This window comes from Ceratina calcarata, unplaced genomic scaffold (genome assembly GCF_001652005.2).
Source record: "Ceratina calcarata isolate Rehan_Ccalc_2016 unplaced genomic scaffold, ASM165200v1 scaffold334.2, whole genome shotgun sequence".
Taxonomy (NCBI): domain Eukaryota; kingdom Metazoa; phylum Arthropoda; class Insecta; order Hymenoptera; family Apidae; genus Ceratina; species Ceratina calcarata.
This window is the reverse complement of record NW_017156169.1, coordinates 23,344-38,116: the sequence shown is the minus strand read 5'-3', so window position 1 is coordinate 38,116 and position 14,773 is coordinate 23,344. Positions and strand designations below refer to the sequence as shown.

Sequence of the window (14,773 nt, the reverse complement as noted above, 5' to 3'; positions counted from 1 at the left end):
AAGTTTCTTATGTATCTTTTCGCACGATTATTTACGAACGGTTCGAAGGCAAACAACAATACTATACGAAAACAACACGACGATGGCGAAGAGGCATGCCAAACACGTGGTCGTGTAACTCTGACGCTCGTGCCAAACTCAATACGGAAATATCCACGAAAGCTATATTTTTTTTTACAATAAAATAGAGGATTTATTGAGCCATCTTACATTTAAAATCATACAATTAAATAACAATTAAATACAGCAGGATTGTCTTTTGTACGTGCACACAAGAATCGCTATTTACCTCGGAAGTCAACCCATAGCGTGCAGGGGACCAAAAAGGTGAACGGCTGGGCAATTCTCATCCGGGTTACCGAGGAACTCCGCGTACAATTCCTGATAACGCGACAAGGTCAGTCCTCCGCGTCTTCTGTCGTCGTCCTGCGAGCAAATAGCTTGATTCAACTTGGATTAAATTTCAGGCATCGCGATGTCAGGTATCGCGATTTATATTCTTATGTTTCCATAAAATTGATCGCATGATCGTCAGCATAAACTTAAAAACGCTCAGTCGGCAGGATAGATGTAGTCTAAATACATTTTTAGTTACTGACACATGCTTCCGTCAGCTACCGGACGTAAAACACGACCATCAAACTTGGCAGGCGATCAAGCTATTGTTCTCTGTTGTCGAATGCGGAATTAATTCGATCCTACCTAGATACTTTATTATTCCTGTATTAGCTTTCTGGAACGTATTAGCCCGATGACAGTGAACCAATAGATCGCATTTATGGATTCTCCCATTAACAATGTTTAAACTATTTAACAGTTGAATTATAGAGACTCGAGTAGGGTTTGTCAGATCGAAAGAACGTTGGTTCTATGTATAGAACGGTCACGCGTACCGTTCGAACTACAAAATCTATAAATCAGGCTCACGTTGAGAAGATTCTGATAGGCTTCGTCCAAAATGTTCACGTTGTCCACGGGAATCCTCGTTACACAATTGTAGCGATATTCGTCGGCAGCGATTACACCATCGTCTAGGAGATAAATAACGATGATTCGCGTATTGTTAGCATGCGAGTACCGTCTGATTCGCGTACCATTCAAGTCTACTAATTTAAAGTGGCTGTCGATGAACATCTTCATTGCTTGCGGGAAATCGCGATACTCTCGGCCGACGCAGCTCCTCTGTACCGCCTCCTTGAACTCCTCGATGGTCACGATTCCGTCCTGGAGAACGAAAGTGAACAATGTGAGATGAGACGACGCGAATTCTTCAGAGTCGAATCTGTACCTTGTTGAAATCTGCTAGTTCCGCGATTTCGTCCCATAGAGAGAGCATAATGTGCAGGTTCTCCTGGTATCGGCCATAACTAAACTCGCCCTTCCCCTCGATCAGGGTCATCTTAAGTGCCATGCACTCGAAATCATGCTTCTCCAACTGGCCATTATTATCCGTATCTAAACACAATCGTTCGCGCGTCATTAATCGAGTTTATTATTCGATGGACGTACAGTAGTCAGCACGCGCGAGGCGGCCAATTAATTGATCGATTCGTGCCAATTCGCGTCTAAGGAAATCTTTCTCATGCTACAGTTGGACGCGCTCCAAATACTTTGAATTTTGCCAAGTCTCAAGTGCACGTAGGACCTCAAAACCTAGAACGTTTGAAATTTTATCGATCGATCGATCATACAAATTATCATATCGAGTTCTCGCTGATCGACGAAATCGACAATCGATTCACGGTTTTAACGGTGCGGGTCCCGCGTTCACCGCGACGAGTTCGTAGCAAGTACTCGTACGATTTTACCTTCGCGGCTTATGGAAATGGGTTGCATTATGTGAAAAAGGATAAATAGAATGTTCCATAAAACAAATTAGAGCCAAGCTTAAATTTGGCATCGGCCGATTGCGACGTCGGGCGCCGAGATTATACTCGAAGTCAACCTAAATCCTAAACAAGCGTGACATCCTCCGAAGCCAACGGGACGTACCCTTCGTCCCCTGCTTCTTTGGAATCCTGCGTTTTCGTATCGAACAGTTCATTCAAGACGTTAATATGCCACTGCCTAGATTGCTTGGATTACAATGCACACTATGCACAGTTTGGATGCATGCACAGTTCAGTCCGGATGTGTTTGCGAAACGATGAGCAATAGATACATCGTATTTTGTGTACCTTCATTGGAAATAGAGATGAAGAGGAGGAAGATCCACAGGAATTGATGAGTTTCACTCAAACCACACATCAATATTTATGGACAGCTGGGGAAACAGCGGTACTCGTAGCATGCTCTCGACTCAAGAGTGGATGAACGGATTATCGATGCAATTAACCAAGGTATGTTCACGCACATCTTGTTTTAAATTACCGCGTACTAACCGTAAAGGAATCTTACAATGAAATCTACTCGATTATTCCAACTGTACGCCATTTTCCGTGATATTTCTCTGTTAATATCAACGCTGCTCCTCTTCCTTCTCGCGCGCTAACTTCCTTTCCGTCCGTGTCTTTATCGAGAGACCGACGATAGGAGATGAGATCAATCGAGAACGGGTCAAATTAAGATTGTCGCGGTCGTGCAACTCAGGAAACAGCAACGAGGAAAGGGATTCGAGAGGATGGTGGTTTTGTACTGAATTCGAGTCGAGTCTCACTGTCTCACCGAGTCGTGGCTAAGTTTAGAGTACCCCCCCTAAGAGAAGGACCACAGTAACGTTGCGCTTGGTATGTACAGGGAAGGGGCTCAGGGCTCAGGTGGTGGCCGGTGTCACCATGACACAGTCACCTAACTCGCTGAAAGCGATTCGCTTTCGCCGGCTTTCATCGTCTCAATCATTTCTCATCAGTTTCTCCCTTTTTTACCGTTCAATTCAGTTGGAACAATAATATCTGATCAATGAGTATCATCGCCCTGGAAGCTTGTCCCTGGCACAGAAGTAAAAACGAATGCTACGATCAACTAAATAAAGTGACGTTCGTCTTTTTTTCTCAACTGGTCAATGCTATATTATAGGTAGTAATTGAACATCTTGCCATAGACACGTAGAACTGCCATAGACACGTCAACTGTAAATGTGATCTCATTTATGTCTGGCAAACTCACGATGACACGTTTAATTAGGACTACCTGTCAACATCTTGCTTGGACATCTGCTCGGTTTATTTATGCGCGAATCTACAATCCCAGGGGTAAAAGGAGAAGCTCTTTATTTTTGGCTGGAAAAACTGTAGGACATGCAATTATTTCGTTGAATAATCAACATTGCGCGGAACCACGCGGCGGACTCGTCCAAGGCTGAAAGGATATAGCAAACGTATCAGAAGGGAGGAGGTATTTTAAATAGAGCCTCGCTGTGATCCATGATCATCGTCATCTGGAACAGATTAACGCCGAAGAAGCTGCTCCGGGCATTTTATAATTTTATGCTCCCACCTTCTGAGAAATTCTAAAACAGAAACGAAAACGAACGTATCTATTGTAAAAGAGCAATTTGCGTCATCGTCGAAGTCAACTCCGTCGCGCAGACTAGACTCGACGCACATCGCACGCAAACCCGTTCAAAATCGTTTCTCTCCTCGTGCTTTCTCCTTTTCCAGCTTGTTACAGATTCACCTGCTTTTCCAGTCGTTACGTATTCAATAAAAGTTGTACACCTACCTACGTGTACGTATGTTCCAATCCATGTGGCCGATTTGGGAGTCGCGGTCACCGAACGTTACGTCAACCGTCATTTCGAATAATTGCTAACGATCTGAAACGTGCGTAACTATTTCAGGAAACAGGAGATGCGTAAATTCTTTGATGATTCGATTGAGAAATCGATCTTTTGCCACGGGACGGTGCAGCTGCATCGGGAACAATCGTTGTTCCACATTTTCCCGATCGAATGCTTAGTGAAAATAAGCGAGCCGGAAGATGAACGGGCAAAGCGAATACTCATCATATAAGGCACGGCTCTGGAGGGAGGTGTCAGTTGGAAAGTGCGAGCTCTCGTACGAAGAACGAGAAACGGAACGTCTGACCGACGATCGACATGAAATCGAAGCTGCGTCTGCTGCTCCTGCTCGCGGTTCTATTTTTCGGTGAGTCCCGCGCTCGTGTGAATCTTTTCCTTCCAATCGCGGCTTCCTAACACGCGACGTCAAATCGTCTCGAGGGGGATTCGAATTTTGAAGAGCTCCGATCGTCGGAACGTCGGCAAAAGCCGGAAACCATCCGGAGTCCCTCTAACGAACTTCCGCGACCAAAGTCACAATGCGTGCTGGAAATTTCTCTTCCGTTTTTGCTCGGTGAAAATGTATCGGTGCAAATAACAAGATTTCTCCTCCGTAACGATTGTTTCGCAGGGTACAGCGAAAGTGTACGGAATTTGGCCAGACTGTTTTGTCGCGAATTTGGAACAATACACGTGTACCCGGGATCACGCGTTGTACTATATCGATTTAGCATATTTAGACTGCTCATCGAACACGGAACGAAGATAGTTTTGGCAGAAAGTCCGGGTTCGATTGAATTTCCGTGTATTTCAGTTAGGTCACTGGGAAAAGAGAAATCGGAAAACACGCCCTGCATCGACCACAACAAGTTCTACAGAAACCCGAACGCACCGGCGCATAATGTCTGGTCGTCGGCAGAATGCGCCAAGTATTATCTCTGCTTAGGTAATTGAAACGATTACGTTGTCTTACCCTGTGATATCCTCTGACAAATGTTCCATCGATGCCGACAGACGACGAGGTGTTCGAGTTTCGGTGCTCGCAGGGACTGCTCTTCGACGTCTCTAGGCAGGTGTGCGATTTCAAGGCGAACGTCGACAATTGCGACGTGACGTCAGGTACGCGCTAGAATTCATGTTCTGTTCCGTTCGTTCAAGCAAAAGGGACGAGACGCTTCTTCGTATCGGATAGTGATTGGAAGTTCTTTAAGCGTTTTACAGAGCCGCAACCACCAAGACCGCTGCTCAGCGACGGAGACTGTGACGAGAAGCATTTGGCTTGCGGAGATGGCACATGCTTTCCGGTTTCGTATTTTTGCGATGGAAGCGTCGACTGTCCCGATGGTTCAGACGAGGCTTGGTGCGGTAAGGAATATTCAATTGAACGAGAATATGATTTCAGTTCAAGTTACTAGAACTCTGCATATGATTTTCGCAGATATTCGGAACGATCCGAACGGTGCGTTACTATGCGATCCTATACAATGCCGCTTACCGAATTGCTGGTGCTCGAAAGATGGGACGCAGGTTCCCGGAAATCTGACAGCGTCGACGGTGCCGCAGATGATAACAATCACCTTTGACGATGCCGTGAACGCGGAGAATTTCGAGCTCTTCTCCAGTACGGACAGTCGATCATACATATCCAGAGAAAGTTGATCGCTTATCTTAATTTTTGACCTTCGTTCTAGAAATCTTTTCGGACGAGAGAAAAAACCCAAATGGGTGCCCCGTCCGAGGAACTTTCTACGTCAGTCACCAGTACACTAATTACAGAGATGTACAGTACTTGTGGAACATCGGGCACGAGATCGCAGCACATTCCGTCACGTAAATGATTCTCTTGAACGTCAAACAACTTTAAATATAGTACACTAATTCTTTTGGTATCACAGGCACCGGGGACCGGAAGATTGGTGGTCGAAGAATGCTACTGTCGAGGATTGGTTCGACGAGATGGTCGGCATGGCGAATATTATTAAAAAATACGCTGCAGTTCGTTTGGAAGAAATAAGAGGCGAGCGATATCTTTGAACATAATTATATTTGATCCTTAACGATGTACTCGAGTTGAAACGATCCGTGTAATAGGTTTAAGAGCGCCGTTTTTACGGGTTGGTTGGAACCGACAATTTCTGATGATGTCGGAGTTTGGATTCCTGTACGATTCGTCTATGTTAGCTCCGTTTTTCGATCTACCTCTATGGCCTTATACCTTGGATTACAGGCCACCGCACGATTGCGTGGGTGCTGATCAATTCTGTCCGACTCGTTCGTATACGGGCCTCTGGGAACTTCCGATAAATCAAATTCTGGCAGGTGTATGTAATCAGATCGTTGAACGATTCTCTCGTCCACCATTAGAACGATGTACTAAAGAAATAATATGCCTGTAGGATTACACTTGCGCTAGAATCGACTCGTGTCCCTCGGATATGTCGGGCGAAGATGTGTACAAGATACTGATGGTTAATTTCAAGAGGCACTACCTCAATAATCGTGCGCCATTGGGATTACATTTCCACGCGTCTTGGTTCCAAAACCCATCGTACTCTTATGCATTTAACGTGAGTGAAGTTCATGAAATCGCGTTCAGTTACTAACAATATTTAGAGCTGTATTTCCATAGCGTCGTTCGATTGATTTTAGAAATTCATGGACGACATGTTACGATTGACCGACGTCTACTTCGTAACGAGTTATCAGGTAATCGAATGGATGCGGAAACCGACATCCTTAAATCTAATCGAAACTTTTAAGCCTTGGCACTGCGAACCACGTAAATTCCAACCGTTCGAAGTTGCCTGTGATTTACCTAGTAGCTGTAAATTACCGAGCAGAGTGCTGAAATCGCATCGTTATTTGCACACATGTTTCGAGTGCCCCAAAGAATATCCTTGGTTGAGGAATGAATTTGGAATGAAATAAGGTATACGATAAACATTTATTTATTAAAAAAAAGTCTGCATCCATATTTTTATACAAAAATCATGTTTATTTACTGTATAAGTGTTACATAGTTTAAGATAACTTATATCTACTCTCAATGAAAAAAATAATTAGTCCGACCACTCGAGTTTTTCGAATTGAATTTCTGGTAGAAAGTAAAATTATTGACGATCAAGTTCCCTTAGCCCTCTTGCTGTATAAAAGGATTTTGAATAGACTCCATTCCATCGACTGGGCAGATCAGTACCACAGACGTACCTCTGCATACAACTAAGCCTAACATACGAGTGTCTTGATTCAGTTTGTATGGATCATCGGGATCTATAGAAAATGAGATAGATTAATAAAAATTTATATCTCGATCGAATGAGCTGTTAATTACCTCTGAGGTATTCCGTGGTATTGTCGAGTACCAAATTGAGAAGAGGATCGTAACCCTTTAAAATCCCTGCAGCTTCTCTTCCTCCAGCAAACTTCACTCGAATATTCTTTTCCAAATATTTCGATAGGTCAAGAATGCTCTCTTTCCTCTTCCTTTCTTTCGGCTCGCCGTGCGCATTCTGCTGCTACAATATACATAACAAGCCATTGAGCCTGGTGCACAGGTTATATCGGCGTAATAATGAATCTTTACCTGTTTCGTCGCCTGTAAAAAGAAACTTGTCAATCGAACTTCTTTTATCGATTCCTTGCAAACGAAATTTCGGTATCGGAAGCAACCACTTTTATACTTACAGACATCGTTTACTTCCGCTGGAAACCGGGAATGTTATTAACTATCGTGCTGGTACACGAGTATGACGCATTTTAAGGCAACGTTTAGTTCCGAGGTTAGGGTTACCCGTTTGAATGAACGCGAGTATCGATATACCAGAAAGTCGATACTCGTGGCGCTTCGCAGTCGCTTCAAACTTCAGTTCATTCGATGAGAAGCAGTGTTTGCCGCGAAATCGTGATCCGCGAGTTCTTCGTTAGGAGAAATTACGTTCGAAGTGTACTTGAAATATCTTTATTCGAACGGTAACAATGGGGTCACGGTAACGGTTGCAACAATTTCGTAAAAGCTTGGATTTATTTCGTATCCGATTTATAAAAAAATACATGTTAATACATGGGGCGTGTGTGTACGTGTGTGTATCTGCATGTCGTGAGAAAACGAGCGGTACAGTTGTCAAAGTCGCCGTGTTTCTCGTCCAATGTAAGTACGCATAACTTCTGTGACCGTAACAAATATTCGTTCGAACTTTATGATTATGAACGGGCCGATCTCCCGCGGGTGGCACGGCGGATTCATTGTTCCATCCTAGAACTGTTCGGCGCTTATATGGATCTCGCCCTCGTCGACTCGTTACGTGTAAGTACATGAAATATAATATCGATCTCGCATCGATCAAAATGACTTCGCGATCGTTGTGCTTCGTCCGTCAAGTTGCCCTACCCGATGAGCCTCTGCCCTTCGACTATTCGTTCACGCTCGAACTACGTTTAATTAACTCGTATTATATATTGTCCTTAACTTCATCGTTTCTGGCTGGCTGTTTCTGGATGGACACTGTATTTACTGGCGTTACGATTAAAATTTATCGCGATGAGAGACAGCTAATTGTAAGTTGATCACCTCGTCTCGTACGGCTCGCACTCGGCCAGTTGTACGTCAACGTTTAGGCAACAAATAAAATTCGATGTATAAAATACACGGTCTGACCGAGGTTTCGACAAGCAATATTTAAATACGAGTCTATGTAAAACCTATTTTACCGTAACGTCTCGTGTACCTATATATTATATGTATGTGTTCTTCGTGTTTCGTGTTTTGCCTAGTTGTAATTGTACGCTAATTCACCGAGCTTAGAAGAGTACGTAACGATGTCGGTTACCGTTCTATCGCGCGTCGGTCCGGCTCGAAATACTATAGAAATAACGAAAAGTCGGCGCTGTTACATCGCGTCGGCTGTCTGTGGAACGGAAAAATTAGGTCACAGCTTCTGAACGGTTTTGTTATTTTCTAACAGCGTAGGCGATATCTGGACGAAATCAATTGCCCAAGCCTTTTCACGCAACACGCGTATCCACTTTTCGGCGTTAAGTTTGCAATAAGGAGTTTACCAGCCATGTTTAAAAAATATATGGTAAATTACTTGGGGTATGGTTATGTGAGATAGATCTCGTAATTACGTTAGACGCCTGTCAGACGATTCGTCATGTCTCTTGCCGTTCGTCCTCGTGTTCGGGCAACAACGGGATGCGATTGGACTGGTCCACGTTGTTGCTCTCGGTCTCGTCCTGTTCCGAGAGCAACGGGACCACCTGTCGGCCGTTGCTGTCCGTGTCCGAGGGCCGCCTGCTCTGCCCGGGCAGGAAGGACATCGGCACCGTGCCCGACGGGGTCGTCGGCGCCGATCGCGACAGCCATCGCTTCACTTTGCTCTTCGAATTCGGCAGACCCAACGGCATGTACATTTTCCCTCGCGCCCTTCTAGTCCTATAAGAGCCGACGTCTCCCGGGCTCAGAGGACGTTGGCCGGAGACGCTCGTCGCGTTCGTCGTGCACAAGACTTGAGGCCGGTTCTGATAGCAAGACAATACGGTACTGTGACCGCCGGGTAGTTGAGGCAATTGTTGAATTTTATCTAGCAGCTCGCGTAACTGTAATGTAAGATCACGCGTTAGTAATTAGATCAGCAAGATACGCAGTTGAGATGAGCATGTAATTATTGACATGTTGAATCTAGATACCTCTATCGTCGGACTGGTAGCCCGCGGTGGCGAGCATGGAGATTGAGCAGCTAAACTCGATATGTCAGAGGTAGTCCTATGATTGGCAAGCGAGACGACCGATCCAACGTCTGTGTTCTCCATCCTGGCACACTCGACGCCGGACAGCTCGTCGACGCTGTCGTTACACGAATACGGCGGCGGTATTATGGTATTCGCCTCATTCACCATGTTGCACATAAAACTCGATCCCAACGAATCCAGTGTGCTCGCGTGCGACAGCGATCTGAAGTAACGCATCACGAATCCCGAGGTCCCTTTACCAGATTCCTCGTCGTATCCGATGACCAGCGGATACAAGTTCGGTTTCGCCGTTACCTGAAGGAAGCAGAATGCGGAGGATCAGTGAAACTCGCGACGATTTGGCGAAGGTTTGCGTACCTCATTGTAAGGAGGTGGTAATGCCTGAACGAAGGAACTGGATCGGCTGTAATGAGGCGGCGAATACCAGGACACCGAAGAACCTCTGTGGGAAGAAAGGAAATCCACCATTCCCGGTGACCACGAGTGACGGAAAGAATGATGACGCTTCCATAGCCAGCAACCGCATGCAGCCGCTAGGGCTATCCCGATAAGCACCGCTGTCCTGTACGACGGAACGCATTCAATTAGAATCGATCTTAATTTCTATCAGTGGATCCGTAAAAGCGGGGAATGAGAGAGAGACTGACCATAAGTACCAATAAGTCCAAATCAAGAAATTAAACATGTCTGATACAGTGTGCAGTTGGAATGCTCCGTAACAACAGCCAAAGGAACAGCAGTATTTTGGAGGAGAGCAGCTAAAAGAAACGGACCGGTCGTTTAATTCTTTTTTGATGACCACGCAAAATTGGCAAGCGAGAGAACAGAGGAGGAACGCGAGAGAACTTACACATGCCCCCCATTGCACAGCCTAGAAGACACCTAAAAATCGGCCAGCAAACAAAAGGAAACGATCGTCATTAAATGGGAAGCTCGTAAATGCGATTCAACTTAAGTTACATTTCTTTCACGTCTGAACAGTATCGCATGCGAATGTTCTTAGATACTTGGCGTAACGTTCACCGCACGAGACGTCGAGATGAATGAAAATCAATATTTATGGAAAATTCGGTATCGTTAAAGGAGAATGATAAACGATACTCTCAGCTGCACGAGAATCTTCCGCCCATCAGGAATCGTTCGACTGCGAACGACAGTCTCCTTCATCGCGAGAAACACGCACACACGATGCAGCGGTGATCTAATCGTACACTGTCGATCGGCACGACGAAACCGCGTAACTTCTGCCGCAAAAGAAAACGAGAAAAGATCAAATGGATGGAAAAGACTTACTCATGAACGAGAAATACAACGAACGAGGGTTCATTGCCTAGACGCGGACGAGCCGCGCGTAAAACCGACGTATTGATCGAGCACGGAGCCGAGCGGAATAGAACAAGGAGCCACTGGTACACGAGATATGCGCTAACGTTCTACGGGGCTATAGCATGCTGCAGCTGTTATGAGAGGGCTGCATCGTTAGAACAGTTCCTCGTCATCGTTCTTACTTGGTTGACGAACAGAGTCAAGAGTGCGATCATCACGGACGCGCGGTTCACGGGTCGCACCATAATTTCTAATGATAACTATATTTCGACGAAATATGTATCGCCACCGCGCCACCTTATGCGGTTCGATCTCCGTTATCGCATATCTACCAATGGCAGCGGAACGACTTCTCTTCCTTCCTTCCTTTCTGCTCCAATTTGAATTCTCATGCCCTGCGCCTTGCGGATCGCGGGTCTCGCTAAGTTTCACTTTCTATTGGAACCTGTCCAACATTATTTACGACTTTAATTCGGATAGCCGCAGAGGCATCGATATTTTCATCGACGGTAATTTAACTTCGATGACAAGACGTCAAACCGTAAGCGAAAAATATCGCTCAACTATTCGAAATCAAAAGTTGCTAACTATAAAAACAAAGAAAATAAACCGAGTACCGTCAATGGATAAAAGTTCCGACGATAAGAAATTTCAAATTCAAATAATAATATTCAAGAACTATTTGAATATTTATACTTGGAAAGTTTAATTAGACATATTCTGCTGCTATCAAAGATTATTTACATGTCGGGGACAGAATTAAAATAATGTTCCACGTTCCTTCGATAAGTGGCGATGGATTTTCAAAAATGCGGATACGCATTCGGTCAGGAGTTAAAATCAGCGCTGTCACGTGTAGAAGATCGCGTCTTCGCGATTGGCTCGTCGAGCGCGCGGGTAATTTGCTATTGGTTGCCACGGGCCGCATACTTAACAACAACCATAAGCGCCCCGGCGTACCGGCGCGGCGCGTCGCGGTCGTGCGTCATTCACAGTGCGCGCGGCGCGGCGTACGGGCTTGCGATTGTCTGTGCGTGAAAAGTGCGCGGCGAATACAATAAGTACGCGTTATCAACGGGACGCGCTCGGATCTGGTGACATGTGACAACTCTCGATGGACGTGAAACGACGCGGTTTACGATGGTCCACCCGTAAAACTGACCAGCAGCTCTATTTTCTACGGAGGTCACTTCCGGAGAACATGAGGCAGCCGTAGAGAAACAAACGTGAGTCTTTTATTTTTGCATGCGACACATCTTTCCTTTATTAGTTTATTGATACGTCGTTCGTGGATAATTGCCAAAGTAAAAATGATAGGAAAAAATCTCAAAGGAAATCTTCACTTCTTTATTAATATTTCAGGTCATTAGCATATAGCAAATATTTGATCATTATCACCGGAGAGAGCATATGGGCAATATAAAATCTGTTTAATGGTTTCAAAGCGTTATCTATACGAAGCCAGGATGTCGTTCTCCGAAAATTTTATGTCACGTGTACGGCATGGTACCAAAGTCATTCTCGCACGATCATATTCGCATACCTTGTCCCGTTCTATTCATTCATACATTCATTCATCCATTCATTAATTTGTTCACTCGTCGGACTGAGTGCATTGACAATTCGTGTTTTGCTCGGAATATTAATCTCGTCGCGTTTCCGGGAAACGGGTATATAAGTACAGAGTTCCTGGTACCGGAAAGTGTAGTTTAACAGAGAAGAGTTGTTCGGGTCGAGTTCAACTTTTAGGCCACCGGGATTATTTAGATTGATAGGTCTTTAAAAAAATCAATGTCGTGTGTGTAAAATACTAATTCGATTGTTGAGCTGATATTTTGATTTCCCGGCACAATTAAGTTCCTTGGTTCCGCCTCTCTGATATCGGTATAAGGGAATTTCTTACTATAACCGAATCATAAAAAAGCTTGTGTTTATACGATGCTCTATTACGGACGATTATGTATTATACACATCAACCGTGCACAGAACTGTTGGCAAACTGGCACGGGCCATGCATATTGCATGCACATTCATACACAAAGTTACCAGCAGTTCTTACTTCATTCGATGAACGCAAAATCAATTATCAACTAAGTATCAATTACGAGCCAAGTTTCTATTATACTTCTTTTTTCTAGAATTTATATTTTACGGGAATCGAACGGGGAAGCGTTCCGTGATGTGGAACGGTGACACGCAGGTATCGGACCCCCTCGATCTTGTTCCCTGCTCGACGATCGTAAATGAGGAAAAAAGATTCTAAGCGCGAACCATGCGTCACGCTTCACTTTGCACAAAGCCGTCCGGGATGCAGCCGATCGAGCCGATCGTCGCGGTACGATAGCATATTATACAGTTAGCTTTTGTCATAGAGATCGCGGCCGACGGTGATCGCGTGGACGTTCCTCGTCCGCGGTCGTCTCCGCCAACAAAGAAGTTCGTTCATTGTTGGGAACGGCGCCGATGTACGCTCGAGTGCACCAAGTGCGCTCTCGACTAAGCTCTGAACGCCTCGTTAACATTCTTCGTTAATCCCTGTTTGAACGTTCACACGAGCGAGCTTGGATCAACTGTTTACAAGTACGTGGTCGTCGCGATCATTCGAAGAATTTTTATCGGAAGTGGTCTCCGAATAAAGCTGAATCGTATCAAGCTTCGTTCTATGCGCTGATCGATAGGCATCTCGTAAAAAATTCTTTCTCTCAGGAAACTTTCAGCGTTCTATCCCTATCATTAAGAATAATGTTGGAAAGTCGATGCGAAACGTGATTGAAGCTTATAGATACGATGACTACGATTGGTGGAATCTATTATTCAAAGGTGGATTCGTGTTTTTTCACAATAATGCGTAATTTTCTAAAACTATTACGTGTTTCGATTAAAAACCGTTTTGTATTTCGTTCAGAGTCCTGGGGTTGAACTCGACTGCCACCAAATTTTCCCGGATCTGCCCCGGCCGCCTATATTTATACTTGGTCTGTTTTAACTGCTCGTACGACAGCCGTGTGGAAATTGAAAGTTCTCCCGTGTCGGGTCAAAAAGGCCGTAAGGCCACGCGAATATGTCGAATCGATTTCGTTACAGTTTTGGCAAGGTAACGCGGGATCCTCTAAAATATGCATTAATATTAGACCGGGAATCGTCTTAGCTCGAATTTCTCATCGTACTTTCGATCAGATTGAAGACCAAATAACGTGCTGTATCAATGAGATTCGAATGCATTGCAAATTCGTTAGATTCTGTAACATTATTATTTTTCAATATCGACTGATTTAGTATAATAACGAGATTTGAATTATAATTGTTGTAACTTGGACATCAATCAGGTAAATTAAAGAGTTTTTCAATTTCTACTTGTTAAGAAATGCAGAGTCAAACAGTCGTGTCCGACCTTTCGTATTCACCAGCCTATTATAAAAAGAAAATTCTCAGTAGATCTCCTTGGGAGTCGATTCACAGGAACGAGTCGCGTCGAATGGATTCCTGTTTAAATAGTCGCGTCGATCAGTTATGCGTACACGCATTCTCGCGAGAAAGGTGTTCCCGAGGATTGTGGATAACGAGTCGCGAGAGTTTTCCTCGTTCGTTGACGAGAAAGGATTCTTATGGTAATGGGCAATAGGATCGAGAAAGTCGAGCGGCGTACGGCTGTGGCTTGCATGAAAGACGGAGAGGAAAGAGACGACCAGCTGACAATGGGACGAAAGAAACGGTTCCGCTCGGCCGCGCTTCGCTAACCGAGGGTTATACGCGGTTTTGTTTACACCTGGCGCGTACTCGCACGCGTGTGCCCGGAGAGTGCAAGCGCCCACGCAACGCTGACTCGCGTACCGGCTATGCACCTAAATTTCTTTTCCATAGTACGCGTCATTGTTTTAGTATAAACAATGTTAAATCGATACGAGTTCCATTTTTCACCGACTTAAGAATGTATAGGCTATATACTTAAACAATGCCAGCATGTTGAATTTGTTATTATAG

The 14,773-nt window shown here is 44.7% G+C and overlaps 5 protein-coding genes across 13 annotated transcripts in view; 2 read left to right on the top strand and 3 right to left on the bottom strand.

Annotated features, from left to right (window-relative positions):
• Positions 1 to 167: 167 nt before the first annotated feature.
• On the bottom strand, positions 168 to 2,642 carry Scp1 (Sarcoplasmic calcium-binding protein 1). Of its 2 annotated transcripts, none has more exons than XM_018024512.2 (5): positions 2,382 to 2,642; positions 1,289 to 1,455; positions 1,095 to 1,224; positions 928 to 1,031; positions 168 to 426 (listed from the first exon to the last, which is right to left on the bottom strand). In XM_018024512.2, the coding sequence occupies exons 1-5, from the start codon at positions 2,431 to 2,433 to the stop codon at positions 298 to 300; spliced, it is 582 nt and encodes a 193-aa protein (XP_017880001.1). In that variant the 5' UTR covers positions 2,434 to 2,642; the 3' UTR covers positions 168 to 297. The 2 variants fall into 2 exon arrangements, with proteins under 2 accessions (XP_017880001.1, XP_017880000.1); XM_018024511.2 differs by lacking the exon at positions 2,382 to 2,642 and adding an exon at positions 2,178 to 2,334.
• Positions 2,253 to 6,721, top strand: ChLD3 (Chitin and LDLR binding deacetylase 3). 5 transcript variants are annotated; one of them, XM_026813454.1, is made up of 12 exons: positions 2,640 to 2,726; positions 2,877 to 3,666; positions 3,779 to 4,085; positions 4,533 to 4,664; positions 4,733 to 4,837; positions 4,940 to 5,083; positions 5,157 to 5,339; positions 5,410 to 5,548; positions 5,614 to 5,735; positions 5,810 to 6,039; positions 6,115 to 6,285; positions 6,368 to 6,721. In XM_026813454.1, exons 3-12 carry the CDS (start codon positions 4,037 to 4,039, stop codon positions 6,644 to 6,646), a joined length of 1,554 nt encoding a protein of 517 aa, XP_026669255.1. In that variant the 5' UTR covers positions 2,640 to 2,726; positions 2,877 to 3,666; positions 3,779 to 4,036; the 3' UTR covers positions 6,647 to 6,721. The 5 variants fall into 5 exon arrangements, with proteins under 5 accessions (XP_017879996.1, XP_026669255.1, XP_026669256.1 ...); XM_026813455.1 differs by lacking the exon at positions 2,640 to 2,726 and having other exon boundaries at positions 2,755 to 3,015; positions 3,124 to 3,666; XM_018024507.2 differs by lacking the exons at positions 2,640 to 2,726; positions 2,877 to 3,666 and adding an exon at positions 2,253 to 2,339.
• LSm7 (U6 snRNA-associated Sm-like protein LSm7) lies at positions 6,691 to 7,559 on the bottom strand. The gene is made up of 4 exons (XM_018024513.2): positions 7,403 to 7,559; positions 7,302 to 7,313; positions 7,050 to 7,233; positions 6,691 to 6,988 (listed from the first exon to the last, which is right to left on the bottom strand). The coding sequence occupies exons 1-4, from the start codon at positions 7,406 to 7,408 to the stop codon at positions 6,849 to 6,851; spliced, it is 342 nt and encodes a 113-aa protein (XP_017880002.1). The 5' UTR covers positions 7,409 to 7,559; the 3' UTR covers positions 6,691 to 6,848.
• Positions 7,560 to 7,720: 161 nt separating this feature from the next.
• LOC108624901 (uncharacterized) lies at positions 7,721 to 11,037 on the bottom strand. Its single transcript, XM_018024508.2, has 6 exons — positions 10,975 to 11,037; positions 10,317 to 10,348; positions 10,114 to 10,224; positions 9,824 to 10,028; positions 9,404 to 9,760; positions 7,721 to 9,313 (listed from the first exon to the last, which is right to left on the bottom strand). Exons 1-6 carry the CDS (start codon positions 11,035 to 11,037, stop codon positions 8,867 to 8,869), a joined length of 1,215 nt encoding a protein of 404 aa, XP_017879997.1. The 3' UTR covers positions 7,721 to 8,866.
• Positions 11,038 to 11,747: 710 nt separating this feature from the next.
• LOC108624914 (uncharacterized) overlaps positions 11,748 to 14,773 on the top strand; it is a 16,600-nt gene continuing 13,574 nt past the window's right edge. For 2 of the 4 annotated variants that reach the window (XM_026813451.1, XM_026813449.1), the window contains exons 1-2: positions 11,748 to 12,018; positions 12,931 to 13,127. In XM_026813451.1, coding sequence (XP_026669252.1) covers positions 13,065 to 13,127 — 63 coding nt within the window. In that variant the 5' untranslated portion in view covers positions 11,748 to 12,018; positions 12,931 to 13,064. The remainder of the gene's footprint in view (positions 12,019 to 12,930; positions 13,128 to 14,773) is intronic. The other 2 variants (XM_026813450.1, XM_018024527.2) reach the window with 2 other exon arrangements.